The following is a 27,825-nucleotide window of genomic DNA, read 5'->3' as shown; positions in this document are numbered from 1 at the left end:
TTGCTATATACGAAAACTGTTCCGTATGTAGCATTAGCAATAGAACTGATCCAAAACGGAAAAACTTTATTGCCACTTATAAGCAGCTGTAAGTTTTCTTTAAATAAGTAGCCCTTTGTATATTACGGCGGGGTAAAGTGAAACATGGGGTAAAGCAGGACATTTTTAAAAATTTTTTGCCACAGCAATTGATGACAAACAAAAATGTGTTAATTTCACATTATTCTCACGACTATATAAAGCACGCACAAAAGCCGTTTACTGTTTTAATTACAAAAAAAGCGATGTTAGTTTTTTCATAGTTGGAAAAAAAATAGAAGCTGTTATGTTTTATTACATTTGAGCATTTCTACCTAAATCATATTTTGATTTTTCGTAGGTATATGTCCATTTAAAAACTATAAAGCAAGACAAAGAATGTTTAAACCTGATTCCAATCGTACAATATTATTTCATTATATTTACGTGTATTGATTCATACATTTATCAAAATAATCAAGAACTTTAAAGTGCTCCAAATCATACGACTGTTCGTTTGCGAATCGCGAAAAGGTCGACGGTATATAGAATCGTATAGGGTTTAAACTTTAAACGATACCTTTTTATTTAATACTAGTGAAATTGAACGTTATTTATCTTTAAATACCATTAAGACCGAAAAAAATATATTTTAAAATAAACTTCCCCGAGCTCCGTCGCTTGAAGTGAGAGAATTATTAAACATCGCGTACCATTTTGTGACCGGACATTTTCTGGTAATCATTAACTACTTGTCGTCGCTTGTTAAGCGGTTGCATGCACCATCAATAAGCGTCAGTCATAGAACGTTTGCATGTAAAAACAGAATACAAAACAATCAAAAAATACATCTAAGGTATGAACGAAGAAGGCGATGTGAGCGGTAGAGAGACAGAAAACGGAATAGTTGCCGAAGATTTACCGAAACTATCGTTTCACTGCTATGACTATGATACCACAGACGACAGTCACCTGGCGGACACCGAAAACTCGGGTATACACGTTATTATAGTTTTTTAGTTTTATATATAGAGCAAACTTATGAACTCGCAAAAATACGAATGAGTTTTATGTAAACAGCACCTCCCTGAAATACAGGATACGTTGTAAAGCGGGGTAAGATGGGACATCCTTTCCCATAAACACAGAAAATTTACCGAATTAAATAACGTAGCTCCGCGATTCGAAAATAACTTTATTAATTGTTTAATACATGATTATGGAACTATGTGATTTAGATGCCAACGACTTTTCATCTTTACCCCAAAGTACCATATACGTCATTTATGCCGTTACATTTGATTTAAAGCTATACATAAAATTGCACAACACATATGTTTACATGCGATTTATTTATTTTCAGGATTTTTTTCGAAAGGAAGGGAATACGAAAGCGCTTTCGTAAATCACAAATATACAAACAAAGAAAGAGAAGAATTGCAAAAGTAGTTTGTTTACATTTATATTCATTTAATAAATCTATACAGTAGAGTGGGGGAAGATGGGACACCTATTCATTCTATTTTCTCGTCCTATTTGGTGGTAAACAAAGAACATTCAACGAATTATTAAACCGTATCTTCACGACTCCCACAGACCGCTGTTAATTGTTTAAAACACGATCAGGACATTTGGATATTATGTGCTAAAGGTGTCCCATATTTCCCCACCCTACTATATAATAACTGATCGACACGCAGTCATCCATTAAAAATGCTCCTGTAAAGGACAACTTATGCACCAGCAACTAACAACTTTCACTATATTAAAATAAACTATCAAATGTTAAATCGTCCCAAACGGTACTAACCTAATTGTTATTTCCAGATATGACAGTTTGGATTACTTACCTCCTTGGAGTACTTCCTACAAAAACTGGGTACGAGAACAACCGAGAAGGTAAACTCTTTTACATCACTCTTACAAATTTGCAAATTGTGCTCACTCTGTAACAACAATTGATGTATGCATCGAAATATCGCACTTCTTATATCAAGCATAGAAAGTATTTCTTATCACTCAAACATTATTAGCAATTATGCTTTATATTAACTCATATATATAATAGGGTGGGGGGAGATGGGACACCTTTAGCGTAAAAAAAACAAATATCCTGATCGTGTTTTAAACAATTAACAACGGTTTTCGGAACTAGCGTGGATACAGTTTTTAGAATTTTTTGAATGTTGTTTGGTTACTACCAAATAGGACGAGAAATTAAAATGCAAAGTTGTCCCATCTTCCCCCACCCTACTATACGTTACAGACTTGACTGGGATAGATGGGTTATGATGGGTCTAATAGGATTCTCAGTTGGAATCGTCGGATTTCTTCTTCACCAGCTGATCGATCTTATATCTGACACAAAGTGGTTCTATGCAACCCAGTATCTTCAAGTTAGTTGCAATACATAAGCTGCTAAACAATTGTGTTGTAATTTATATGATTGCAGGATAGTTTGGCAATCGCTTGGGTGTTCGCTGTGGGTTACAGTCTTATATTTCTCATTCCTGCTGCTGCTATAGTTGTGGTAAGTTGGTATACTACATCCAAACTTACTGTTTATTTTAAGGATAGGAATGTTTAGGTAAAAATACCAGTAGCGACGATAGTAAGGTAATCCTTATCATGGATAAAACGCGAATGATAGTAAACAGAGTAGAAGTATTTGCGTATATTTTCCTAAAAGGACAATATCTTGTAGTTGGGTATCAGCATGTATTCTATAGCCTAGGGCGTAAAGTATAAGATGAGATATGTTTTTATTCTCTTTTTTGGACCTATTAAGTAGTAAACAAAGAATATTTACAAAATTATATAACCATAACCTCGCGGTTACTATATATGCTTTGTAACTTGGGTAGTATTAGCAGCGTACGACTCATACTTTATCTTGATGATAAAAAATGAAACCCGGCTGGATAATATACTCTATGTTGTTTTCTTACGCTACATTTACTCGTGCACTTCAATACAGTGGCTGCGACCCTCGGCTGGTGGGTCAGGAATCCCGGAGTTGATTGGATTTTTAAACGGGACAATCATCCGGCATATCTTTAACATTAGAACCATGGTGGTGAAGTTTATATCTTGCGTGTTTGCTGTTGGTTCTGGTATGCCGGTGGGGCCTGAAGGACCAATGATTCACCTCGGGTAATATCTAACGTTGGTATAATAGGTTGGGGAAAGATGAGACACCTTTAGCAGACATCATCCAAGTATCTTTATCGTGTTTTAAACAATTAACAACCGCCTATGGGAGTTGTGAGGATACGGTTTTATAATACTTTGAATGTTCTTTGTTTGCCACCAAACTGTACGAGAAAGCAGAGTAAAAAGCGTCTCATTATTCCCCACCCTACTATACTTGTATTATGATGCGTTGATATATCTTAGCCGTATAGAAAAAGTTTACAATTGCTATAGAGGTGGACTTGGTTCAAAGGGTCGTGGTTGTATGACGAAGGCCTAAAATGAGGCATAAGACGCCTGTATGTTGCGTTTTAGCTTGTTGAAATTGAAATCTATTAGAAATCAGAAATAATACAAATTATAATATATTTTACTCGGAATTTTTTTGTTATGGATTTTTTTGTTATATCAACCAAATATAATTCAACAGAGGACTTATCGGTGCTGGACTAAGCCAATTTAAATCAGACTCTTTCGGAATTCGGCCAACTTATTTTCAAAGATTTCGAAATTCTGAAGACAGGTGTGTCACTACTCTGCAATCAAACTTTTATTTCTTTGCTTTTGTGCATTTGGTTACTTAGACAGTTTAGTTTTTCATATCGGATTCGTATTGGTTTATTACCACCAATAAAGGACTATACAGTGTAGTAACTAAACCATGGTATATAATCTCTTCAGTATACTATGATAATACAGTACTATATATGGATATAGTAGGGTCGAGAAAGACGGGACACCTTTAGCACATAATATATAAATGTCCCGATCGTGTTTTAACGGTCTATGGGAGCCGTTAGGATACGGTTTTTATTATAATTTTTTGAATGTTCTTTTTTTACCACCAAATACGACGAGAAACCCGAATGAAAATGCATCCCATCTTCCCCAATCCTACTATGTAATAGACAAATGTATTAAATGAATTAATTCAATTTTTCAACAGACGAAACTTCATATCCGCTGGCGCCGCTGCCGGTGTGTCTTCCGCTTTCGGTGCACCGGTAGGTGGCCTCTTGTTCTCCATGGAAGAAGTTTCATCTTTCTGGAACATGAAGTTATCATGGCAGACGTTTTTTTGCTGCATGATATCAACGTTTACAACCGACCTTTTCAACTCAGCGTTCAACGGCTTTACCTACACAGGAAGCTTCGGACTTTTCGCAACAGAAACAAACATAATGTTTCAAGTAATGATGTCAAACATTTATTTATCTTGTAAAATAGCTCAAGCAGTATTGTTATGAACTGTGGACAGACATGTAATTTTATTTTAGCAGTAGGCCTACAACTTTATACATTTTCACAACATATAACTGAAATGTGTTTTGTTGCGCTTGCAAAACATGCTGAAGTGACTACATGGTTATTTTACCGTCTTTCTGAGCGTGCTAATCTCTCAATTCTAACGTTTGTAGTTGACACTCGTACACGTTGTTGCCAAACATTGAAGCATTAGTTATTCTGGACCACTGCTTTCTAAACTCTTTAGTTCTAAATTTGAGGAAATTTAAAATACCTCAACATTTCATTCATAAAGGTAGATACCGACCTTGCGACAAACATCTTGGCTTTTATCCCATCTGCTATACTTGGTTGCATTGGTGGGATACTGGGTGCTCTGTTTACTTTTTTAAACGTAAAGATCGCTCGATTACGACGAAGATTGCTTAGTAAAATAAAATCCCAGCAAAATCAGAAAGTGGTTCGATTTCTCGAACCCTGCATCATAATGGTAAGAAATATTACATAAATAACTCATATAATAAGTTTGTATAATTTTTTTCTTAAGCTACTGCACGGCCTACCAGCGATATATCTCTGGTAGGCCGTGGTTATTACTGTTAATAAAGTTAAATGTATCTATGTCTAAAATGGGTACACTATGATAGTGCCTCTGTATTCTGTGTTAAGAACTGGATGGTTTTTAGTGGGATAGTAGATACACCAAGCTTGATTAATCTAATGTTAACATCTCAATTTAAATATTTGCAGATTTTAACAGCCACTGTTTCTGTTTTACTGCCTGTCGGATTTACTTGCACCAAATATGAATGCAATATTGAAGCAATTCAAAAAGACCCAAGGTAATAGTGAATTTTTTATTGTGTGTATAATTTGTATACGATTACTGCTGTGTAGCCACGACGGCCCACAGTGTCTCACTGTTGCGATGGAAGATTACCGTGCACCACGTACTGAACCTGACGTGGAACGATACGTTTGTCCTGTGGGTCTGTCGTTCATTGATGGCAATAAGACTTTAAATAATCAAAGCTACAATGAAGGTATGCAGAAGCCTATTTCAATATTTTGAACCTCATTACTTCAACACCTGCCTTGTTGTATATTTGCAGCTGCCACCTTACTTTTCGTCACTGGTGAGCAGGCGATTAAGCACCTGTTTTCCAACGGCACACACCGCCAGTTCCAGGTCGGCGTCTTAATTACGGTCCTTGTGATTTATTATGTGCTTGCATGTTGGGCAGCGGGAACATCAATATCCAGCGGATTGGTCGTTCCAATGCTGTGAGTGAAATTGTAGACCAAGAGTTCATAATGCATGTACATATATAGTAGGATGGGGAAGATGGGATGCCTTTTTGTTCTATTTTCTCGTCACATTTGGTAGTAAACAAAGAACATTCAAAGAACTAAAAAAACCACATCCTTTCTACTCCTATAGACCGTTGTTATTTTTAAAACACAATCAGGATATTTTGATATTATTCCTGTCCTCCCCCACCCTACTGTCCCGTCTTCCCCTACCCCACTTTATAATATGTATGTTGAACGACCAATAAGCCAAGCTTTAAAAGGAATCAAATTTTGGACATTTTAGCTAATTCTTTTTGTATATATCCATTGTGGGTTTGTGACGTCCCTGCACATTTATCTTAATGATTTTGTGCATATGCACGTTTAACAAATACAATTTCCATATGTTTTTAAATATTATTCCATCTTGTTCATTTGAGAACATGGGGCTCAAATAGTTCCAAGATTTTTATTTTAGGTATTTATACGTACAGTGCTGAACTATCTCTCATATTTGTTACTTAGTTTTATCGGGGCCTTATATGGTCGCATTGTTGGTCAACTTATGGTCACGTGGTTTGGTATCCACCCACCCGAGACGGATCCATATTACGCTTGGATGGATCCAGGAGCCATGGCCTTGATAGGGGCTGCTTCATTTTTCGGAGGAGTATCTAGACTTACTATGTCGTTAACTGTTATCATGGTGAGAATATACATTTACACTTACCCCCACATAGAATAGAAAGTTTTTATAGGGAAGCGTTGTCAATATTGCGGGAACCTAACTAGAAACACCGTTTTCGTAATGTTGTTTTCGTTTGGTAACAGTATATCATCCTACCCAGCATTTTTTAACCTTCAGTAGAAATAAAAAAATGTCTAATGTTTTTATTTTATCTAAAGGCAAAGTTCATAATTGTTAAAAGCACGTTTACGTAATATGGGATTTGGGTGCTAACAAGATTCCATCTTACCCCACACTACGATAGTCTTTTTTTCAACATGCATTTAGGTGGAAATAACAAATGACATCAGTTTTCTGCTCCCAATGATGTCAACTATAATGATATCCAAATGGGTGGGAGATTATTTCACACATCCACTATATCACTCACTCCTGGAATTCAAATGCATTCCGTTTCTTGACTCCGAACCTGTGGTGTATAGTAAAGAGAAAAAATTGTGAGTTTTTGTGAAAATTGCAATTATGTAATCGTGTACTGCCTGCTTTCTTTGGCTCTTTTTATTACCGAGACAAAATACAGCGTTAATGTTTTCTAGCGCACGCTGTGATTTAATCCTTTTACGCAGACTGCGAACAGGTGCCCATATTTTAGACCAAGAGCTACAATAAATTAACACATGCCTATGTCTCAATATTGATTCTGAAGTTCCATATCTTTATATTGCGTGAACCATAGAATTTTAATTACTTCATGATCATACTTGTGTTATTCCCAGACTGAATTTAGAACTTTACTGTGCCGGTGACGCAATGACCAAAAACACTGTTGTAGTTCACCCGGTTGAAAAAGTTGGTCGCCTTTGTAAATTGCTCCTATCAACAACGCATGGAGGATTTCCTGTAATTAAAGATACCTCTCAAGGACCTGTGCTATGTGGTTTAATTACCAGGTTAATAAACTATGTTTGTTTCTTTTAAAAATACATCACACTTGATTGGGCATGAAGATTGATTGGGCATGAAGTGCGTCACAAATGGTATATAGCACACAATTGCCACTATTTTATAACCGAGGACCGATTTTTTTTATGAAACTAACGCACCGAGCCTTTACGTGTTTTATTGTACATAGACTGGAGTTATGTATGTTGTTGCAACACAATGAAATTTTCGTCGACAGTCCTGATGGTTCAACCGCAGGACAGGCCCTTCATTATCAAACGGTGGGCTAACTTTTATAGTCATATATTGCCGATTATAAAAATCTTTCAACGATGTATGTAACTATGATATATTACAGATTCACGTTGATCGACTTCTTCGCAGTAAAGAAACTTATAAGAGAATCGAAAATATATTTAAACATGAAACAGAGCGTGAACAATACCTTGACTTGGTAAAGGTTATATAGTAGGGTGGGAAAAGATGGGACACCTTTTAATTCTATTTTTTCGACCCATTTTGTAGTAAATGGAAAACATTCAAAGAATTATAAAACCGAATATTTGCTGTTAATTGTGGACCGCTGTTAATTGTTTAAAAGATTAGGATATGTGGATATAATATGTGGTAAAGGTGTCCCAAGGGAAGATGGGACACCTTTTCAATCTATTTTCTTGTCCTATTTGGTAGTAAACAAAGAACATTCAAAGAATTTTAAAATTGAATCCTCACGACTACTATATACCGTTGTTAATTGTTAAAAACTCGGTCAGAATTATTGAATATTTTTTAGGTGATAAAGCGTCCCATCTTACCCCACTGTACTACATACTAAACACGGATCCAGCTGTAGTGACCTTACTAACTTTAACCCAATTAAAACTATCTTATTTCTACCTAATTTTTGCAAACTTTGTCTCAGAGTCCTTACTACAATCAATCTTGTGTAAGTTTACCCGAAACATTTTCCCTCCACCGTACTTACATCATATTCCGTACCCTTGGCTTGCGACACCTACCGGTTGTAGATGATCATAATCACGTGGTAGGAATAATAACAAGGTATGAAAATTCTGTTTATTTTCGCCTCGAATGGTACTGGCGATGGTTATAGTGTTCAATAAATCAAAACGGTTGAAAAAAAAACAACAATTGTACTGATTTGTTTATTAAAACTTCGTATATAAGTACGAGTTCGTGACTAGTTATGCAATGTGTTTAGGCATCCACCTAAGTTCAACATATTAAACGCAGGAAAGATTTAATGGGATTCAAATTAGAAGAAACTCTTCATACAAAGTTAACCGAGAACAGCAGCGATGTCTGATGACACATCAGAATTTCATTTATTCGTTTTTGTCAAATTCCGAACCTGATATGGTTTTCATGTGGTTGAAACTCATTAACCTGTTTTATAGCTTGTGTAGTCCATTTATTTTATTCAATAAAGTCATGTATTTTTGCAAGTAAATTTAAATAAAAAGAAAACGTTATACAAGCACTTCGTATATCTATTCTTCAGCTTAGTGGCCCGACCTAATTTACTTGTGTGGAACTCGAGGTTTTCAGATGGCGAATCTGCACTCTGCACCTTTTCCATTATTATTTAGAAATTTAAGCCGCTTACTGATCAATATAAACACAAATTTAAAACAGCACCTGCTACGTGATGACCGTGCCACATTGTTAAACATATAGATTTATCACGCGACTTATTCGTGTGACGTATTTCACCTGTTTTAATGCACCTGCTTGTACCGTCTTATGTGCATTGTCGTTTTCTGCAACCATTTCGACAAAAATCAATATGCTATATTCGATAAAAATTGTTTTTCGGTGGTGTTGCTATAAAAGATTTGACAAAGTGTTGCATTCAGACATTCATGTTTTGTAATAAACTGAATACAGGGCTGTGACGACATACAACTTACATTCGCTGGTGTTAAACAGTCGGTAGCAAATATATCTCTGAGGTAAGCCCACTAACTTATATGATTGACTACCATTAAATACCTGAACAGTAAGTGATAATGGTAATGTATTTGGCTAAATTTAGTTTATAGTTTTCATCGAATAAATTTTTCATTGCGTTATGCAAAGAGTCCCCAGAATGTCTAAGAGTCCCCAGAATCCCCCTAATAAAGAAAAAAAATAAAAGAAGTATATAATACTTTAAAACTGATTTTTATGTAAATTTCATCCTACCTTAATGGTAATTTTGTATCTGGTGTAAATTCCAGCTAGAGAGCTGCATGCTTTACAAATGCCTCGCGCTCTTTCTTTTGCAATCACATGTATAATAACTGTTATTGCTTTTGATTGCGCACGAGTTGCTTCGTACATCATCAAATGCTGGTTCATTGCATAATATTTAATCAGTATATTTTACCGCCTAACTTAAGAACATTAATAGAGATTTCACCGATGTCTCATTGGTTTTTGTTGTTCGGTATTGTAGGAATAGTCAGGATAACCGAATTCAACATATATAGTGGGGTGGGGGAAGATGGGACACCTTAAATACATAATATCCAAATAGCCTGATCGTGTTTTAAACATTTAACAATGGTCTGTGGGAGTCGTGAGGATACGGTTTTATAATTCATTGAATGTTCTTTGTTTACTACCGAATGAAAGAAGAAAACTAAACGAAAAGGTGTCCCATCTCCCCCCACCCTACTATATACGAAGGAAATGCTTTTCTTTTGTTCCAAGCACCCAAGATAGTATATGCAGAACAGGTATGATCCTCCACCAACTTTGTAAAAAAAAGGTAAAACAGCTTTATTGAACGCATGTGAACTTTTGATGCAGTTAATTAAATAAATAAAATGAAATGTGAACTCAATGCTGCAGTTTGATTTTGGAATTGGCAGTCGCACTGCAGATAAATGATGTTGTTTCCTGCAATTCGGAATTTGCTCTTTGCAAAGTATTTTGACTTGTTTGGATCTTCTCATTTCTTTGAGTTCTAGTTAACACCTCTGTAAGGAAATTTTTAGTTTTTCCTTTTTCTTCTTCAGTCGGTTTAAATGGATGTCTCATTTCGTCACTATCCATATTCATGCTTGAGTTTTGACCACTCAAGCGTAGCGACAAAGTTCGCCGCGATAGAGATCGGTCTCCTAATGTAATAAGAATATTTAAAAAAAGTTCGAAATGGAAACACTTTATGACGCTCGATGTTGATTCTGTTACCATTATTCACGCAAGAACAAATAAATGTCAACCATTCATTTAAATAACTTAGTACAATGAGTAAGGTGGGGTTTATGACTAAATGGGACAAGAAACTAGAATAAAAAGTGTCCCATCTCCCTCCACTCTACTATACGTACAAATTATCAATCCAGTATCGTTGTTTAATAAAAAAAAGGCTTAAATATTTCATTCAGTTTGATCCTGTCTCATAAAACTAGTTTTTGTTTTGAAAAACTGAGATACGAACATGAGGAAGCTGGACAGGGTAGGGCTTCAATTAGGGTTAAAAAAACAAAAAAACATCAACATCGTTTATATATAACGCATGGCAAGAAAACAATAGCACAACCATTTCGGTAGGTTAACTACAAGTTGCAGAATACTATTAGTGAAGTTTAAGTGTTCCACTTTACCCCGTCTGTTTGCGAATCGCTAAATAACTCCTCGTGCGTTTTATTATATATTTTGTGTTGTCCTTTAATAAAGGTTTGATAGTCTTAATTCTTGGCCTCCCTTAAAAATCATTATAAATTTTGATTTTTACCCATAATTCTATATACAGTAATAAAGATATAAGTTTACTTTCTTTTACCTATGCCAATGCCAAAGCATGGGAAGTTACCATGCGCTCTAAGTGTCTGAACCCTCCTCAACACAGCTTCCCTCATATGCGTGTTGCAGAAGCAATGGAAGAGGCAGATGAAGAAGCCCTATATAGCGATAGAGTTTATATCTTTAAGATAAGCAATTATTAAGTGTACATAATGTACTGGTGATTGGTTTCTAACATGCCATCTTTTTATGTATAATAGTAGAGGGGTTGTTACAATTTGTATTAAAATATTTACCTGAAAAGACTCCAGAATCACATTTGTATAAATGAAAATAATTTCTCCGGTTGAACTGTTACTCGGATTCACCATGAATATTAAGTACGTCAATCCCAGAAGAGAGAAGTAAAACACGAAAGCCTTAGAGACTGATCGTATTGTTGATGCTTCGTTTCTATGTTTGTAAGCTGCTTTGCGCCCACGACACTTTGCCAAGATACATACGAAGTTGCAAAATATGAAGCCATTTATCTGCACGTAAAACCCAACGTTTGATTCTGACATCCAAGAGAAAAAAATGTTAAAGTCCATTTAATTAGGTCTGATTAAAGAATGATACAGTCTCTTACCAGTAACACAATGCCAATGGGCACCAGATAAATGTAATCAACTTGTTTGGGAGAGTGGTTTAACCAACAGTCTTTGTTTTCAAATTTCGCCTTCAAGATTGCCCAAAACATCATAATGGGAATTGGAACACCTAAAAATTTATTCAAACGTTTTTTTGATATTCAAAAGCCTAACGGTCTGAATTTTAATATCTTAATAAATTTAGTAGAGTATATTACCCCATCCCAACAAGACACACCGACCCCAGAAGCTATCGGCCATCGACATGAACGGGCTTTCCAACTTCCTATGGATCATAATTCCCTCAACCATCATCCAACTGAATGTGACGATCAAAGCATAGTTGAACAGGATTGCAAAAACTCGACACCCGACCTGAAAGCAACATGTAATTAACAAAGTTGTTTGATGTTATATTGCCAACTTAGAAGACTAATGCAAACAAGTGTCTCGACAACGTCAATTAAGCCGCACACTTAAAATCAACAGCTTTAATTGCTGTGTTATGGGTAAAATTGACAAGTACTAACACGAATTTAGAGAGGATTTTTGCATAATGAAAGACACTTTGCAGATGAACTAAGTCAAGGTCATGCCGTATCTCAAACAAACATTGTGGTGTGCAAATAAAATACGAATACATTACTTATTGCAACTCTCTTGTTTGACAACGGCAATTGTAATGTAATGACACAATCACCAATTGCAGCTGATGTTTTAAAAGATACTCTATCGATCTATCTGGCGTGATTTTGTCTTGAAATAATCTTGTCATTATTTACCAAAAATCGAAGATAGCATATTGAACACGTGAAATGTCAGCTTGGGAACATCTTTAAAATCATAAAACACAAAAACCCACAGATGGGAATTTGATTGAAGGTTAAGGGGAATCAAGGTTTAAGTTTCGCATCTTTCTCATGATGTGCTGTCGTATATTTAAAGGACCCCATTGTTGTGTTTGACATTTTTACACCAAGTTACTATATATTTGTTGTAAATTGTTTTCTCGTTATATTTACTCATCGATTGCTGGCGGAAGAGATCGGTTTAAACAAACGATGATTTTAACATCTAAATTTCACGGCAGAAAAGAAAACCCCACTACTCCTATAAATCACGTTAAAGATCTCGAACTATATTTATGTGGCATTTAAATGACTTCATGAGAGTCGATTCCGACTTTTAAAGGACTTTTAAAGGAACTAATTTGCTTTTGTTGAAACTGTAGATAAATATTATAAAATGGTTGGTGACTGTTTAAAGTTGAGCGTAGCAATGGCCGATTGACGTATATATTATTACAAAACTAAGTGGCGTACCACGCGTATACTCACTCTACTATTTATAAAACTTTCTTCGGGGTAACTACGGTGCAAAAAATGTCACTGATAAAACCAAAAGTAAATTTTACATAACCCTTTATAATAAGCTCGCGTTGTCGCACTCAGGCATTTTAAGAGAAACCACACTTTCAAAAAGTAAGCCGTTACCAAACGCATGTGCACCAAAGTAGTCTAGCAGATTATATATACTATTTAATTCTGATTCTTTTTATAAAACGCAATCGTCAAAAACAGTATGACCGTATATCTACTGTATATAGTTGTCGACCTACGCGTCGTATCGTTCTTGTCCATTATATATGCTTGTTCTTTGCTGCCACAAGCGCTCACTCAAAACAAAAAGCGCCACTGACGTCACGGAGTGTAAAATCAATGACAATTTTATATTTTTTACAAAATCTTAATAAAGACTATTTGCAGACTTAATTAAAACAGTTACTTCAGTCCCCCCTTTGAAACTATGAAAACTATTATGAAGCCCCGCATCAACATAGACACGTTCTTACCATATTTACATTGCCTGAAAATCCAACCCCGAAAAGTAGAAACCACGTGACGTTTCTAATGATTAAAGACATGACAAAGTTCCAATGAATTATCATCTTTAAATTTCGGCGTCTGTAGAAACAAAGTAAAGTTACCTTGCAAAAGTACCTGTGTTGGTGCTTGAACACATTAGTTATCACCATACACATATATGCCCACAAGTTAAAGTGTCTTGCCCAAGGACACACACGCCTACAATGGTAGCAGCGGTAAGTTTTGATTCTTCCAGTTAAAAGGAAGCACCTTACCCGCTGGGCTACAACGGACCAAAAAATTTATACTGTTGCCGATGCTAGTAGGTATAATGTAGTAGGGTGAGATGAGCCACCTTTTTCATTCTATTTTCTCATAGACCGTTGTTAACTGTTTAAAACACGATCAGGATATTTGGATATTATCTGCTAAAGGTGTCCCGTATTTCCCCATCCTACTATGTATTTATGCAAATATACCTCGGCCGTTTCAAAATTAAGTTTTATATGTCTCATAACTCTTCCAAGTGCCATGGCCCCTCTTATATTATTGCACAAACAATTATAGCATGGTACACTCGCTACACCACAAAATTTCCCGTCGAGTTAAAACAACACAATAAAATCCGTTTGGTATTTACCGTAGTATGCAAAAGGAGGCAAAAGCAATGCAGAGAGCAAACAAAGAAATACTTCTTCCAACGATTGTCAACACAGTCCAAGAAACGAAGTGATATTTACAAATTTCCTTCTGAAAATAAACGCAAGTAAAATGATTTAGATTTAATAATTTATATTTTGTAAACGTACTTGACAGACGTATATAGAATTCCGGGAGGGTTTATGTTTGGTCCTTATCATTTTATAAGATTGTCCCTATTTGGGAACGACTGCTTTACACGATATACTTAGGTTAATGCTGTGTAATCCCGCTTTATGCGTTGCACCTTAAATATTAGTCTTTACATTAATAACGAAGTAGAAGTGTGGGTATGATCCAGTTTTCGAAACTTTCCATTTCAAATAAATTGTGTAAGCGTACAACAAAATATGTTTAACTTCACTAAAACAGTCAAAAAGATTATTGGACCTCTGTATACGGCCTTGTTGAATAAAATGGCGGCCGTATTTAATTTTCACGAACTTTTAGGTATTATATATGCTCCCCATTTGATTAATTCGAGTTGTGTGAATGCGATCACTGCAGACTTACCTCGTAACTCCAACCTGATGATGATGCTTGATGGTATGTACAAAAGCTTAGGTTTTGATGCTGCAGATTATAAACTAAGTTTTAATATCTCCCAAAAGAAAGTAATATAGTAGGGTGGTAGAATACGGACACCTTTAGCACACAATATCCAGATATTCTAATCGTGTTTTAAACAATTATCATTTAACGGCCTATGGAAGTCGTGAGAACACGATTTTATAATTCTTTGTTTTGCCAAATGCGACGAGAAAATAGAATGAAAAGGTGTCCCATCTTTCCCCACCCTACTATACCTTTATTAATTGACAACAATTTAAAAATTGGTTTGTGTGTTTTATTTCTTTGTGTTCTGAAACGTAGACGCGTTTGTGTATTCACCATGTCCCTTTGTTTATCAAAATCCGTGTATTATTAATGTGTATTTAATTTTTTGGTTTAGTCGTGTTATTATCGTTCATTCGTTAAATGTATTTAAATTATCAAATTGTTGTTATCACTGTTGACCTACATATGGGTGTTAATCACTATTAATTATTCCCGACTGTTGTGCCTATGTCGTGTTCGCCGCGTGCCCGGCGCTTTTTTAGTTTTCTGATACCAATTAAACGCGTCTGTTGGTAAAAGCAGTTGGTACTTTTTTCACTGTTACCCTGTTTAGTCGCAACACCGTTCTCTACTAACTTTTGGTCGCACCGATGATGCATTTCTTGTGAAAGATTGACGTACAAAAGTTAATGTGTAAGTTTAACATATATGTGTTTTTTATTGTGTGCATTTTCATTCCCGATTAACTTTATTACTGCTATTGTAGACCTTGCATAATTTTGCAAAAAAAACTCGGTTCTTGAAGTATATAAGTTATTTACATAACATGCACATAACCAAGTTATAACATGTGTTTGTGTATAGTGACATCTGACATGTGTGTGTACGTGTATAACAGACAACCGTTTTAGGTCTTGGCAAGGCAGAGGGCGCATGATTGAACTGTGATCTATATATGCGACTGGTTTTACGGTATAACTTGCAAAAGGTTCACAGACAGATGATGTTTAAAGGTACCCACCTGACTTAATCTATGAATACAACTGTCGTAGTTCGATTTTATCGCCCAAGTTCCATTCATGTAACACTCCTTGCTTGAATTACCTGCAGCAAATATTCAATTTATTTGGTCACGCAACATTTCACCCGTGTAAACCAAGCTATTCAGGCCAAGTATAAAATTCCTGCGGTTTCCATAAGGCCAGTTTGTATTGTACTCTGTGACGTCACACTTAGCTATTATTGTTAAGCGCCTAATGCTTGAATAATTCAGTTGATATAATTTCACTTATAGCACTTATCAGTTTCAATATTCTTAACTGTAAGGTTATTTACCAGTTTATTTTATAGTGGGTAAAGTTTATTTAATACATACATAATTTATATCTTAACTGTAAGAGCATTTGTCAGGTTTTAAAGATGTTTCAAACCGTGTCAAAGCAGTTCTTATTACATAATACGCTTACGAGTTTGTTTTGACTTTGAAACTTGTAACGACGTTATGCCCATGAATGCTAATGGTGATGTTAGAAGCCTACACGCTACATTTACTCGAACAAATGTCAACGTAACTTTCCCATGCAGTTCGACACATACTGATAAAGTAACACTCTCCCAAACTGTTCTATATACTTTCGTATTAATTATTTAAAGAGAAACCTATACGTATCTTAGTAACTTGATTGGACGTCATTATTTTCCACGCTATTGGTTTCAGCCTACGTACACAAGTGCTGTAACCATGGTTCCACGACGACAGCAAATGACAAAACAAAGTTTTAACCTGTGCGGTAAATTGCAGGAAATATCCTCATGCATTCCCATGCACTCACGATATCAAGAAATGGCCTCGTTCCGGCTTAAAAAAATCGCTAAACCAATCGAGACTTTCTCCCGGGTAATGAGATTTTAATGAAACCAAAAGGCAAGCATAGCTGTATGATCGGTGACGTAGATTTTAAAAATAGAATCCATGGTAACTGGAAAACCGTTTGCGCTTCATGAACTTAGCGGGTAACCAATTCACGGTAGAGTTGACTTGACAGAATAGATATTACAAAAATAACACACAACTTAACTCATAAACCAAAGACTTAACATTTACTTACCTATGTAATTGATCCCGTTTAAAATCGTAGGGCAGCCGCTGTAAGCCACTCGACCCGGTTTCGTTTGCGTGAAGCAGACACCCATGCTGTCCACAGTAGCTTGGCAAATCCCCCCTGCTGTATATATCCATGTGAATAGCTGTGATCATTTTTCACAGTAACGATAACCACACAAGAAATACGTTTAAGTTTAACGGGGCCATAAAACACCACAATGTATATATTGTGGAAATTTAATATTACATCTTTGTTCTTCTTAAACATAGAAAATGGAACAAAATTCCCGCTCTGGTGGACGAGCCGTCGAATAAAAAGATGCGTGTTCTTTTTTTTTAGTGTTTGGAATACGATACCGCATTGAGGGAAGTATAGGTAAATTGATAAACACGCAAATAAATACGTAATTCGCTGTGGTTCTAATCTGAGGGGAAGAAGCTAATCATAATTACCGAAGTTACAATGTCGTTTTTATCCATCCTGCAATCTAAGGTCAAAAAGTTCAAAAGTAATGTGTTGCCGTATAGTCAGCAGTTTATTTCAATGTACATTTACTTCCTGGTAGGGGAAATTCGTAATATTTACTGGGCTTTTATCTACGTTCATCATGCACCTTTTCAACAGAAGCAATTTATCGTGGACCGTTTATCATATTTATCTCGGCCTGCGGCATTAGCTATTTTATGATATCTTCTTGATATTGCGACAGGGTGAAACCAATATACGATGGGCATGGCTCTTTTATGACACCAATAACGTAAGGTTGTTTACCCGACATAACATGATTGACGTTAATGCGAAATTCGTTTACACAACATGCACGGAAATCAGATTAAACCGAGCAGACAATTAATGTCCGCACCAATGCTGTTGCCAGCAGATCGCTATGTATAGCATTCAACATTAAGATACTTTTGTGTTTTTCCAGCTGGCTGAAGTAAGCATATACCTCCTATAATAATAGCGCCACTTATAACATCTGCGGTCGGTGATAACCTATGACTAGAAATGCGATGACAGACATTTGAGAAAACAGGGTAACCGGTGATTGAAATTTACCGAGAAAACTTCGACACGAGCGTGCTGTTGTCATCACAGTGACATGTATTAAAGGAAAAGGGAACCGCAAACCTGAACTGGTTGCGAACTCGAAATATCTTAGCAATAATGTTATGTTTGTTTGCTTTAAAAATCCAGAAGACTTAAGTTTAAATTCGACAGTCTTGGGTGTGACGTCATTAAAAGCGCTTGACTTATCGCAAAGCCACACGAAAGACAGCTAACCAAATGTTCTGAAATTAAAACCCACCAAACGTAAAACCGCTTTTCTTGTGGTCGGAGCACTTCATTGGCTGGTTAAACAACAACTTTTCAATTGTAGAGTAAGTTTCTTTATACGCGTATAGATGCGAAGGGTTTGCTGTTAATCGACTCGCAATCTCGTTCGCGTAATAACCAAAGTGGGCGACCTTTTACGAAATTGCTCGAACGTATCAGGGGAAGGCATCAAGATGGTTTCGGCGCGTGGCCAAAATCATTCATTAGAACGCCCCCTAACCAACACTGGCTAGCCCATATATTGAAAATAATATATGGCCTTAAGGCCTAATACAAACACGTCCATTATGGTTGCGGTTGTCATTAGAGAATACCAATGTTTCCGTTGAATGATAGGGCAACTAGCATTATTTGTTTTCGCTTAAAGAGCTCGGTACACTGATCGCAACAGAAATTACCGCCGCAAGTATTTATAGGCAAGCTAACGGAGATAATTGCAATTTTCTACCTGGTTGGTCTTCGAGACGACAGTCACGGAATATCTGACACGCGATATGCCTCGGTAATTCATTTTCTAGTGCAAGTAATTTGTCAGCGACTTTTTCCAAATGATTTCTGAAACAACAAAAAAGTATGAACAATTTGTTAACAAATTCGTAAATTACTCATTTTTATAATCGGGCATAGTCGACGCGTTGGGCTGAACTTTTTAGCTTAGATTTAGAAATTGACTATTAAAACCAACTTACTTCACGACATTACAAGACACGTCGATTGTTGTGTTTCCAATTTTAATCGAAGATGTTAACGAAGTAGTATCCCGTGTCTGAGTTATAGTAGTTGTTTGTATGTCTGTAACTATTGTAGTTGTTTCCATGTCTGGTCCGGTATTGTTCTCCGTCCAGGATGCATCTGTATTTACTATTGGTCCCCCGCTGACACGCAATATGAACCAATATTGACAAAACAGCGTACATATTCCAAAACGCATTTTACACATTTACTTGACTGAAAACGTTATCTAGGCCAGTTTTAGTTCTTATATCTGCAAAAAACAGCAGTAAAACATGTATGTCCTCACGTAGCAATAACACGAACGCGTATGCCTTGTGCCGCAAGCTTAATCCTTCTAATACAACGCTTTTAATTTTCATCACATTTCTTCAATTACCCACAACGCACTTTGTATCTCTATATCTTGACCTGCCATCCTCATATCTCCGCCGTAGTTTATCGTGACCACGGAATCAATCCCTACAAGAACGAACCCCAAAAGTTCGAGCAAACACAAAGCACTGGCGCGTCAATTACACCGTGAAAAAACGAAGAAGGTTAAAATGGTTTACGAAATATGTCGAGATTTCGAGTAATAGGAAACGCGCATAGGGATCAACATATTTGTTGCCTTTTCATCTCGACTGTTATAACATTTTGTTTACAAATTTTTATCAATTACCCAATGCGCACTTGAAACTGTCAGTTAAACCTTCTACGAACCACACTATCTCATAATACGCTGCGGAATGTTTAATAGCAGAGTAAGAAACGCAGTTCAGTTTTATTATCGGTTAAACCTAACACCACATGGCGTCAGGCCTAAAAGAAAGATTAAAATGGTGGCGAAAATGTCGGTTGCTTTTTTATCTTTGCGGTTGTTTATAACTGTCTTAGATGACGGCTGAGGCTTCCCATTTCGAGCAGCACTAAATACACAATATATGTTATGATGTACTGGGTGACGGTGAGTATAGGGAAATTTAAAAACAAGACGCCATTAAAAACATGGTTCGCTCATATGGTTCATTATATATGTAAAAAACAATTAGTTTAATAGTTTATCTATATGTTTATTATTCAGAGAAGACCAACACGGTCTATCCATTAATTATAGTTATAGTTATAGTAGGGTGGGGGAAGATGGGACATCTTTTTAATCTATTTCTTCTCCAATTTGGTAGTAAACAAACATTCAACGATTTTTTTTCTAAAACTTTATCCTCACGGCTTTTATAGAGTATAGACCGCTGGTAATTGTTTAAAACACGATCAGGATATTTGGTTATTATGTGTGAAATGTGTCCCATCTCCCCCCTACTATATTATTTATTATGCTAATTGCTTTTTCATTAGACAGGAAAATACGTTTCGTAAAACTGTGATGGAAAGTTAAAAAAACCGCTGGGATAAAATAACTACATATTAAATTCAGGGTTTATTTTATGAAAGAAATCTATCTATATGCGTTTGCTTTTAAGTAGCTTATAGCAACGTTTGTCGTTTAGGGAACAGCTTGATATGAAACATAATGTGAGGCTGTCATAGGTTATCATTTTAGGTAACCGGTGGGTTTATTTACCAAGATGTTCGAACACGTTTGAATACATGCTCTCCTACCGTGTTAGTTACGCACAAGGATTTTCTTTATAGATATACGAGTTCACCGACCTTACGTTGAGTAAGAAACATCAGCGTAAAATGATGTCATTACATCTTCCATAAGCTTAATGTTCCTGGATCTATGTCGTACTATTCAGTAGGTAAGTTACGGGCGTGGCGTAAGCAGTCGAATTTAACTGTCGCATTTCGAATATAAACGACGAGAAAATGCGGTGGATTTGTATCGCGTTGCTTTTCATCTTTCAGTATAAGTTGGTCGAGTGCCAACTTCTTGCCAACACGACACTTGGTTTGGCACAAGGACAGGTAACAATTATAGATCAGCCTTTAATTGCGGTTAATCTTATATATTGTTTTGAATGGACATAAGTTGTGAAAGTTACCGAGAACTTGCTGTAGTTTGATAAAATTTATCGTATTTTCTTCTGCCTAACAATTTTACCGTTATTGTATTAACGTTATAAACTGAAGGATGTAATATGGTACATATTACCTTGTCCTAACAAATAGCTTGTTAGATTATAACGTATACAGCTTTTACGACAGTTTATTAAACACTCGGTGGTAATTTTACGATTGACGCGTTTATTTTATCCCAGTTAAGCAGTTATGGTCGGCCCGTCACCGAGTTCCTTGGCATTCCGTATGCAGAACCACCGATCGGCCCAAACAGGTTCGAACCCCCAGTTCCATCGTTGCCATGGAATTCTACAAAATACTTTTATCAATATGGTTCATCTTGTTATCAAGCAAGCCCCACAACTCAACAAAGAATTAAAGATCAAAAAACAACGGACGAAGGTATGGTGTTTCATATAATAATGCCATCATTTTTTACTGGCTTTCATATAAGTTGCGTTTAAATATCGAGTAAAGTATAGGATGGGCCGACTTCGGGATGGGCTATTGTTTTTGCGGAAAATATATAAAATACAAAGCTGCGATTACACAGCTGTGTGGACGCCACTGTACAATTGTTAACAGATGCAGACTTGATCCTATTTTATTAGGTTTGTTGTGTTGCGCATCGTCGCTGGCACGGAAGACACAAAATATTTTTGACAACAAAGCTATGATTTTTGTGTTTTGCGTTGTCCAATGCTTGACTGCGACCATGGTGACTTTAACTCCCAATAAATGCTTATATTTTTTTTCTTTAGTTCTTGTGTACTCTGACATGAGCGAGGACTGCTTGTTCTTGAACATATACACCCCATGGCGAGCAGGGGACATCGACAACCTTTTACCAGTGATGATATTCGTTCACGGAGGAAACTTTCAAAGCGGAACCGGTACTTTCAATTGCTATTATTGCAAAACAACAATTTTAATATCAAATAAAAAAATAGACATTACCTCTATACTACATAATTATGTTTTTATGTCTTAAATGAAATATTGCTCTAATAAAGCGATGTAAAACATATTTTACTTTTGCCACAGTTCCCATTTGGTAGTAAGAACACAGAAAATTTAAAGAATCCTAAAACGTACCCTCACGACTCCCGTATATACCGTTGTTGATTGTTTAAACTTTAAAACATGATCAGGATATTTAGATATTAGGTGCTAAAGGTTTCCATTTCTCCCTCACCTTAATATACTCTTTACACTACATTATCATGCAATTAACGTTTATTAAAAAAAAATTAAAAAAAGAATATATTTAAGCGAAAATGGGGTTGGCCAGTTTAAAACATACGAACCCGGAGTTTTACAGTGTGGATTTACACACATTCTTCATATTGAAATCATTAGAGCTGTGCTCTTTTGTGTATTTTCAGGTAAGGTTTACAAAGGAGCAAAGTTGGCGGGCGACAATAACGTAGTTGTCGTAACGTTCAACTACCGATTAGGAGTGTTGGGTTTTCTATGTGGTGAGGAGAATGGCATCAATGGAAACTATGGACTGCTGGACCAAGTTGAAGCTTTTAGATGGGTCAAGAACAATATTGAGGTAATTATATAGGTTAATTTTATGTACATACGCACAAGTCAGTAAATAGTCAATAAAAAGTCCTGAAAGGTATTACAAATTTTATTTAAAAACTTATATCTGTGTTTGTGGTCCTTAATAGGCTTACCTAAGAGTTGTATTTTTTTACAGGCTTTCGGCGGCGATCCAGCTAAAATTACTATATTTGGTGAAGAGGCCGGTGGCTCCTCGGTTCACATGCATGCCCTCTATCCAAAGAACGAAGTATTATTTTCGAATGTGATTATTCAAAGCGCTGCGTACGACGACAGTCTGTGGTCACGTCAACAAGCAAATGACGCATTTGAATGTAAGCCGAGGTGGTAATGATTGAACGGTGGTTACTAATATCAATTATCTGCTATGATTACACAAAGGCATCTTTGTTATGCTACTTTTATTTTATTTACAAAAGTGTTAACAATCATCAAATCTAAGCCTTTATAAGACGATGAATATAAACATGTCTAAATTCCTTAACAGTGTTTTTGAAGTCCGCTGGAGTGTCAGCGGATGAAAACCTTTCTGTGAATTTGCAAAATATCTCGGTACAAAACCTAATCAATTCATCTCAAGTTGTCTCGGTAAGTCGGCCACATTGTGACCTTGTATGTTCATTCATTGGACGTCGCATGATCGTAATTATAGACACTTAAACATTTTTAAACATATTAATTAACATATAGTCGGGTGGGGGAAGATGGGACACCTTTAGCACATAATATCTAAACATCCTTACCATGTTTTAAACAATCAATAGCCGTCTATGGGAGTCGTGAGGATACGGTTTGATATTTCTCTAAATATTCTTTGTTTGTGTACTACCAAATGCTACGATAAAATTGAAAGAAAAAGTGTCCCATCTTCCCCACCCTACTATACCTGATTTGTATCCATGTAACAACCCCTTTTCATGGAACAGTTGTACTTGTTACTCTTTGTGTTATTTGTTGCACATCAAAACTCACAAATGTGATCAAATTGTAAATTTATCGTTATATGTCAAAACACCGGTGATATAAATTGCTTGTGATTGCAGGATTGGCATCCATGTATCTCTTCCTCTTTCATCAACGAATTTCCAAGTGAAATTATGGCGGTCGGAAACTTCAGTTCAAGTAAAAAAAGTAATTTTGATAAAGGTTTAGCACCGTGGAAAGTAAACATTAACCATGTTGCAGATGTAAATATTATGTGTGGATCAAATTCCGGAGCAGGCCAGGAAAACAATGTTAACGTTAACGATGATGATTGGTTGATGGTATTGACGGAGTCAGTAGTGCAAGAAGCTTTTCCTCAGCAATATGGGTTGATTTCAAATGATGACATCACACGTATGAGCTCTGTAAGAATTTACAAATTTGTTTGTTTGGTTCAGCATTGTCACTAATATCTGTGACCCAAATAGGATGAAAGTTTATGCGTGTTTGATGTTACAAATATTACCCCCACGGTTCATGTTTGTCACGTATATGCGTTTACCATTTATACGTATACGATATTTGTAGGTATATCGTGTTTTCTGATTCCTCTGCTGACATGTCACGTCCATGTTTAAAAGTTGAATTATATAAATAATAGTTTCTCTGTGCCTAAAGTAATATAATTTATGAATACACATAACATGAATATATATTTCATTCATTTCAGAATTATTTCAAATATTACGCCGCATACCAAGATGATAATAACAGCACCATGAAGAAGTTCCAGATAAAAAATATCGTAGAAAACGTGGTTGGAGATCAAACCTACTTTACATGGGCACAAGAAGTAAGGATATGTATATACAAAAAAGTGTCACAAATTGTTACAAATTTAAAAAGAAAACTTATATATAGTATTGTGGGGTAAGTTGGGATACCGTTAGCACCCACATCCCACATTTCCCAATAATCGTGTTTTTAACAATTGCAAACGCAATTTTAAAGTCGTAAGGGAACGGTTATATAATTCTGTTATTGATTCTTTGTTTACTATCAAATAAGGCGAAAAAATAAAATAAAAACATATGTTCTATCTTACCCCACCCTGCTATGCATGAATGAATCTTATAAATACCGTAAGGTAACGCTTTTTATCGAAACTCGAAAAATTTTAGGTATCTCCAATGTGTATTCTGTTTTATTTCGTATGAAAGCATGCTGTAATTATCGATAATATGGTTGTATATATATATATATATATACAAACCTTCGCTCTCATACAAGTAGTTGTGCTTAATACTTATATTTATTAGAATTTAATACCACGAATTTTAGAAAGTGTGTTTTATGATGTTTTCCCAAATATCCGTATGTTACGTTAGAAAAGTTGTCACAAACAATACACAACTATTGTATTTTCAACAGATTTCAGGTGGAATGGAAAGTGAGGTTTCCTCAATCTTTCAATATCGGTTTTCGCTGGTTGATTCGTCAGGTATCGTTTCAAGTTCTGGAGCACCCATCTCAGAAGAACTGGTATATTTGTTTGGATACAATGTTTCTCCCGAATATGATACGATGTCTAAAGATATAATGAAGTATTGGACCAACTTTGCTAAATCAGGGTATGTGTCTATAGTGAATAATTAACTGCCAAATTACAACATGATTGTCCTGTTTTATTCGCCTCGTGCCCACTTTCGAGTTGTGAGTGAATGTTTTTTTAATATATATGTTTATTTGAATACGACTGTTTTTGTATTACCTATTGTGCAACAACAAAGCTCTGTAACCAGATTACAGTAAATAATCCTGACAAGAGTCAGGTGTGGAAAAGTGGTCAAAGACTCATTGAATTACAACCCTCCACGAAATTTTTTAGTAAAGGGCGAAAGAATCATGCGCTGAAGAGAAGTCAAAGTTGAATACGACTTCTCGCACAACTCATACTCTGCATACCCCATTGCCAATTGCCGTAATGTATTTTGTCTCAAACCCCTCCAATGGTGGCAGCAATGAGTCTAGAATCCAATCTTCTCTTTACACGTTGTATACTAAACAATATATCAGTCATCCAACCGATAATGCTATTTATGTTTTTATACTTGCAGTAACCCAAACTGGCCTGACAATACCTCAGCAACTTGGCCCGAATACAAGACATCTGAACAGCAACAATGTCGATCTCGTTTAACTTTAGATTCCTTGCCATACCTATCGACGCATTACATCTCGCACGACGAGGTGACGTCACGAAGCTGGGAGTTTTGGGGAGATTATTATAAAACCCTAGGTATTAATTTCCTTTTCCCAATTTACCATTACCTGTTTATCAGTATATATACAGCGGGCATACACTAGAATAAAATAACCTTCCTTTTCTGTCTTCGGGAACACTATAAACTATGGTCACATTAGTTTAAATGTAGTAAAAAAAATAGTTACTGCTAAAGTGAACTTATTCTTATTTTTAAACAGGTTTTGCCTGTAATGATACTTTGCCAGCGAATACAAGTACAACCGACCCTGGTGAACCGACCGGTCCGTGTGTATGCGAAGCATCTGTTGCTGAAATTTTTGGTGGGTTTAACCTACAAGCTTACAAACTTGTGTGGTTATATTTCAATAGTTGAATGAGTAAATAACCGCCATTTTTTTTATCTTTGCCCGGCGGACATTTTTATCATTTCTATCATGGGTGTCCGTATGTTATACAGTAGGGTGGGGGAAGACGGGACATCTTTTAACTCTATTTTCTCGCCCCATTTATTAGTAAACAAAGAACATTCAAAGAATTATAATACTATATACTCACGACTCCCATCGACCGTTGTTAATTGTTTAAAACACGATCAGGATATTTGGATATTATGTGCTAAAGGTGTCCCATCTTTCCCCACCCTACTATATCACGAAAAACAGGACAGCCGTGGTATAACGAGTGTCGCTGCCCCGCCCCATGAAAGTAAATAGGTTACATTTATTCCTAATTCATACCTCGTGTTATTTATGAGCATATCTGCATGCACACAGCTTTGTGAGTTTTTAATTTTGGGGACTGCCAATTCGTAATTCTCATAGTGAGTTAATATATTTAGCAACCTTTCAACACCGCGGATGTATATTTACTATTATTTTAAGGAATTGCTTTGTCCAATGAAGCAGCTGCTATTTTGATGTTCGTATTTATTTCCATTTCCGGAGTTTTCATTCTGAGTCTTCTAGTAGCATGTTGCTGCCTATGCAAACTCAAGTAAGCGTATTGTTATTTTTAGTTTTCAAACAATTTCTTCAATAAAACCTACACTTCGGGTGTCAGTATTAAGAAATTATATTTATAATGCTACCGAATATAGGTATACTGCCTATACTGTGTGTTATGTATCAAGAAACTTGTTATAAATAAAGTTCTTTAATAAATAGAGTAAGGGGGGAAGAAATGACACCTTTTCATTATATTTTCTCGTCCAATTTGGTAGTAAACAAAAAAACACTCAAAGAAATTATCAAACCGTATCCTCACGACCATCATTGATCGTTGTTGTTTGTGTAAAACGAGGTATTTGGATATTATGTAATAAAAGTGTCCCACTTTTCCCCACCCTACTATATATAGAAAAGGATAACAGAAGTAAATGTCGTGTTTTCTAATATAAACAATATCGTTGTACTTGTTTGAACAGGAGGGCATTGAAGAAAGAAATCAAGAAACACAAGCGGCCCAGTATTGACCGAAGTTACGACAACCCAACATGTTCCGCTTACAAACTATAAAGCTGCCATTTACGAATATGTCGAATGATAATTTACCAAGTTGACGGCGTATGTTGCAGATTGGTTAAATTGTATATTCAGTTTAAATTTAATAAACGTCCGTTTAATTAAAAAATGCATCGCATTAGTAACATATATAAACACTAAAAATATTATTAGTTTAATTTTGTTAAAAAAAATTTTAAAAAAATACTCCTATACCCGCCAAGTAGCCTAATTGATATAAACATGTTTAAGTATACATGGCCTATAAAATACATTCAGTAGAATGTTGTTTACAGCAGTGTTTGTTTACATGATGTCTTGAAATATGCGATCGACATTACTCTTGATTACCAAGTATTTATGTATTGTGTGCATATATACTTCCTATTGTAGTCCGTTATACGAGTGTCCGATTTGCAAGCGGATATCCATATTAAGTTTAATTGGACAGATCGAGGAGGACGTCTAGTAGATCCACATCAATTGCGGACTGTTAGAACATC

General features: G+C 35.9%; 3 protein-coding genes and 1 non-coding gene across 6 annotated transcripts; 2 read left to right on the top strand and 2 right to left on the bottom strand.

Annotated features, from left to right (window-relative positions):
* The first annotated feature begins 702 nt into the window (after positions 1–702).
* Positions 703–10,766, top strand: LOC149735317 (chloride channel protein C-like). Its single transcript, XM_089878863.1, has 20 exons — positions 703–1,012; positions 1,382–1,463; positions 1,846–1,917; positions 2,285–2,414; positions 2,471–2,548; positions 2,996–3,171; positions 3,641–3,733; positions 4,157–4,400; positions 4,751–4,945; positions 5,206–5,297; positions 5,353–5,498; positions 5,568–5,739; positions 6,274–6,454; positions 6,764–6,933; positions 7,213–7,386; positions 7,569–7,659; positions 7,737–7,832; positions 8,301–8,440; positions 8,633–9,351; positions 10,016–10,766. The coding sequence occupies exons 1-19, from the start codon at positions 877–879 to the stop codon at positions 8,703–8,705; spliced, it is 2,541 nt and encodes an 846-aa protein (XP_089734989.1). The 5' UTR covers positions 703–876; the 3' UTR covers positions 8,706–9,351; positions 10,016–10,766.
* LOC149735316 (corticotropin-releasing hormone receptor 2-like) lies at positions 10,034–19,265 on the bottom strand. The gene is made up of 12 exons (XM_089878869.1): positions 19,015–19,265; positions 18,774–18,880; positions 16,991–17,107; positions 15,904–15,986; positions 14,838–14,897; positions 14,266–14,375; positions 13,613–13,724; positions 11,979–12,135; positions 11,760–11,890; positions 11,428–11,661; positions 11,172–11,289; positions 10,034–10,503 (listed from the first exon to the last, which is right to left on the bottom strand). Exons 1-12 carry the CDS (start codon positions 19,263–19,265, stop codon positions 10,223–10,225), a joined length of 1,761 nt encoding a protein of 586 aa, XP_089734995.1. The 3' UTR covers positions 10,034–10,222.
* Positions 14,943–27,452, top strand: LOC149735314 (cocaine esterase-like). 3 transcript variants are annotated; one of them, XM_089878866.1, is made up of 14 exons: positions 14,943–15,575; positions 21,262–21,463; positions 21,823–21,954; positions 22,447–22,619; positions 22,770–22,947; positions 23,121–23,221; positions 23,677–23,764; positions 23,819–23,982; positions 24,288–24,410; positions 24,989–25,188; positions 25,675–25,856; positions 26,042–26,143; positions 26,705–26,816; positions 27,247–27,452. In XM_089878866.1, exons 3-14 carry the CDS (start codon positions 21,840–21,842, stop codon positions 27,335–27,337), a joined length of 1,629 nt encoding a protein of 542 aa, XP_089734992.1. In that variant the 5' UTR covers positions 14,943–15,575; positions 21,262–21,463; positions 21,823–21,839; the 3' UTR covers positions 27,338–27,452. The 3 variants fall into 3 exon arrangements, with proteins under 3 accessions (XP_089734992.1, XP_089734991.1, XP_089734990.1); XM_089878865.1 differs by lacking the exon at positions 14,943–15,575 and adding an exon at positions 19,424–20,968 and having other exon boundaries at positions 23,677–23,755; XM_089878864.1 differs by lacking the exon at positions 14,943–15,575 and adding an exon at positions 19,424–20,968.
* On the bottom strand, positions 25,374–25,487 carry LOC149735315 (U5 spliceosomal RNA). The gene has a single exon (XR_016385130.1). It is a non-coding gene; the product is annotated as a U5 spliceosomal RNA (small nuclear RNA).
* Positions 27,453–27,825: the final 373 nt, after the last annotated feature.

The sequence above is a fragment of the Ciona robusta genome, chromosome 5 (genome assembly GCF_009617815.1).
Source record: "Ciona robusta chromosome 5, ASM961781v2".
Lineage (NCBI taxonomy): Eukaryota > Metazoa > Chordata > Ascidiacea > Phlebobranchia > Cionidae > Ciona > Ciona robusta.
The sequence above is the reverse complement of the archived record's forward strand: the minus strand, read 5'-3'. Positions and strand labels throughout refer to the sequence as shown.

Bases quoted from the DNA above. Each gene is read 5' to 3' on its own strand.
- LOC149735317 (XM_089878863.1), top strand. From the start codon at position 877: ATGAACGAAGAAGGCGATGTGAGCGGTAGAGAGACAGAAAACGGAATA. The intron at 2,415-2,470 runs GTTAGTTGCAAT...ATATGATTGCAG, and splicing joins ATGCAACCCAGTATCTTCAA to GATAGTTTGGCAATCGCTTG. The intron at 3,734-4,156 runs GTGTGTCACTAC...ATTTTTCAACAG, and splicing joins TTTCGAAATTCTGAAGACAG to ACGAAACTTCATATCCGCTG.
- LOC149735316 (XM_089878869.1), bottom strand. From the start codon at position 19,265: ATGTGTAAAATGCGTTTTGGAATATGTACGCTGTTTTGTCAATATTGG. The intron at 18,881-19,014 runs GTAAGTTGGTTT...TTGTTGTTTCAG, and splicing joins GTGTCTTGTAATGTCGTGAA to AAATCATTTGGAAAAAGTCG. The intron at 10,504-11,171 runs GTAAAAGAAAGT...TTATTACATTAG, and splicing joins ATGCTTTGGCATTGGCATAG to GAGACCGATCTCTATCGCGG.
- LOC149735314 (XM_089878864.1), top strand. From the start codon at position 20,870: ATGCGGTGGATTTGTATCGCGTTGCTTTTCATCTTTCAGTATAAGTTG. The intron at 23,765-23,818 runs GTAATTTTGATA...ACCATGTTGCAG, and splicing joins CTTCAGTTCAAGTAAAAAAA to ATGTAAATATTATGTGTGGA. The intron at 26,144-26,704 runs GTGGGTTTAACC...TATTATTTTAAG, and splicing joins ATCTGTTGCTGAAATTTTTG to GAATTGCTTTGTCCAATGAA.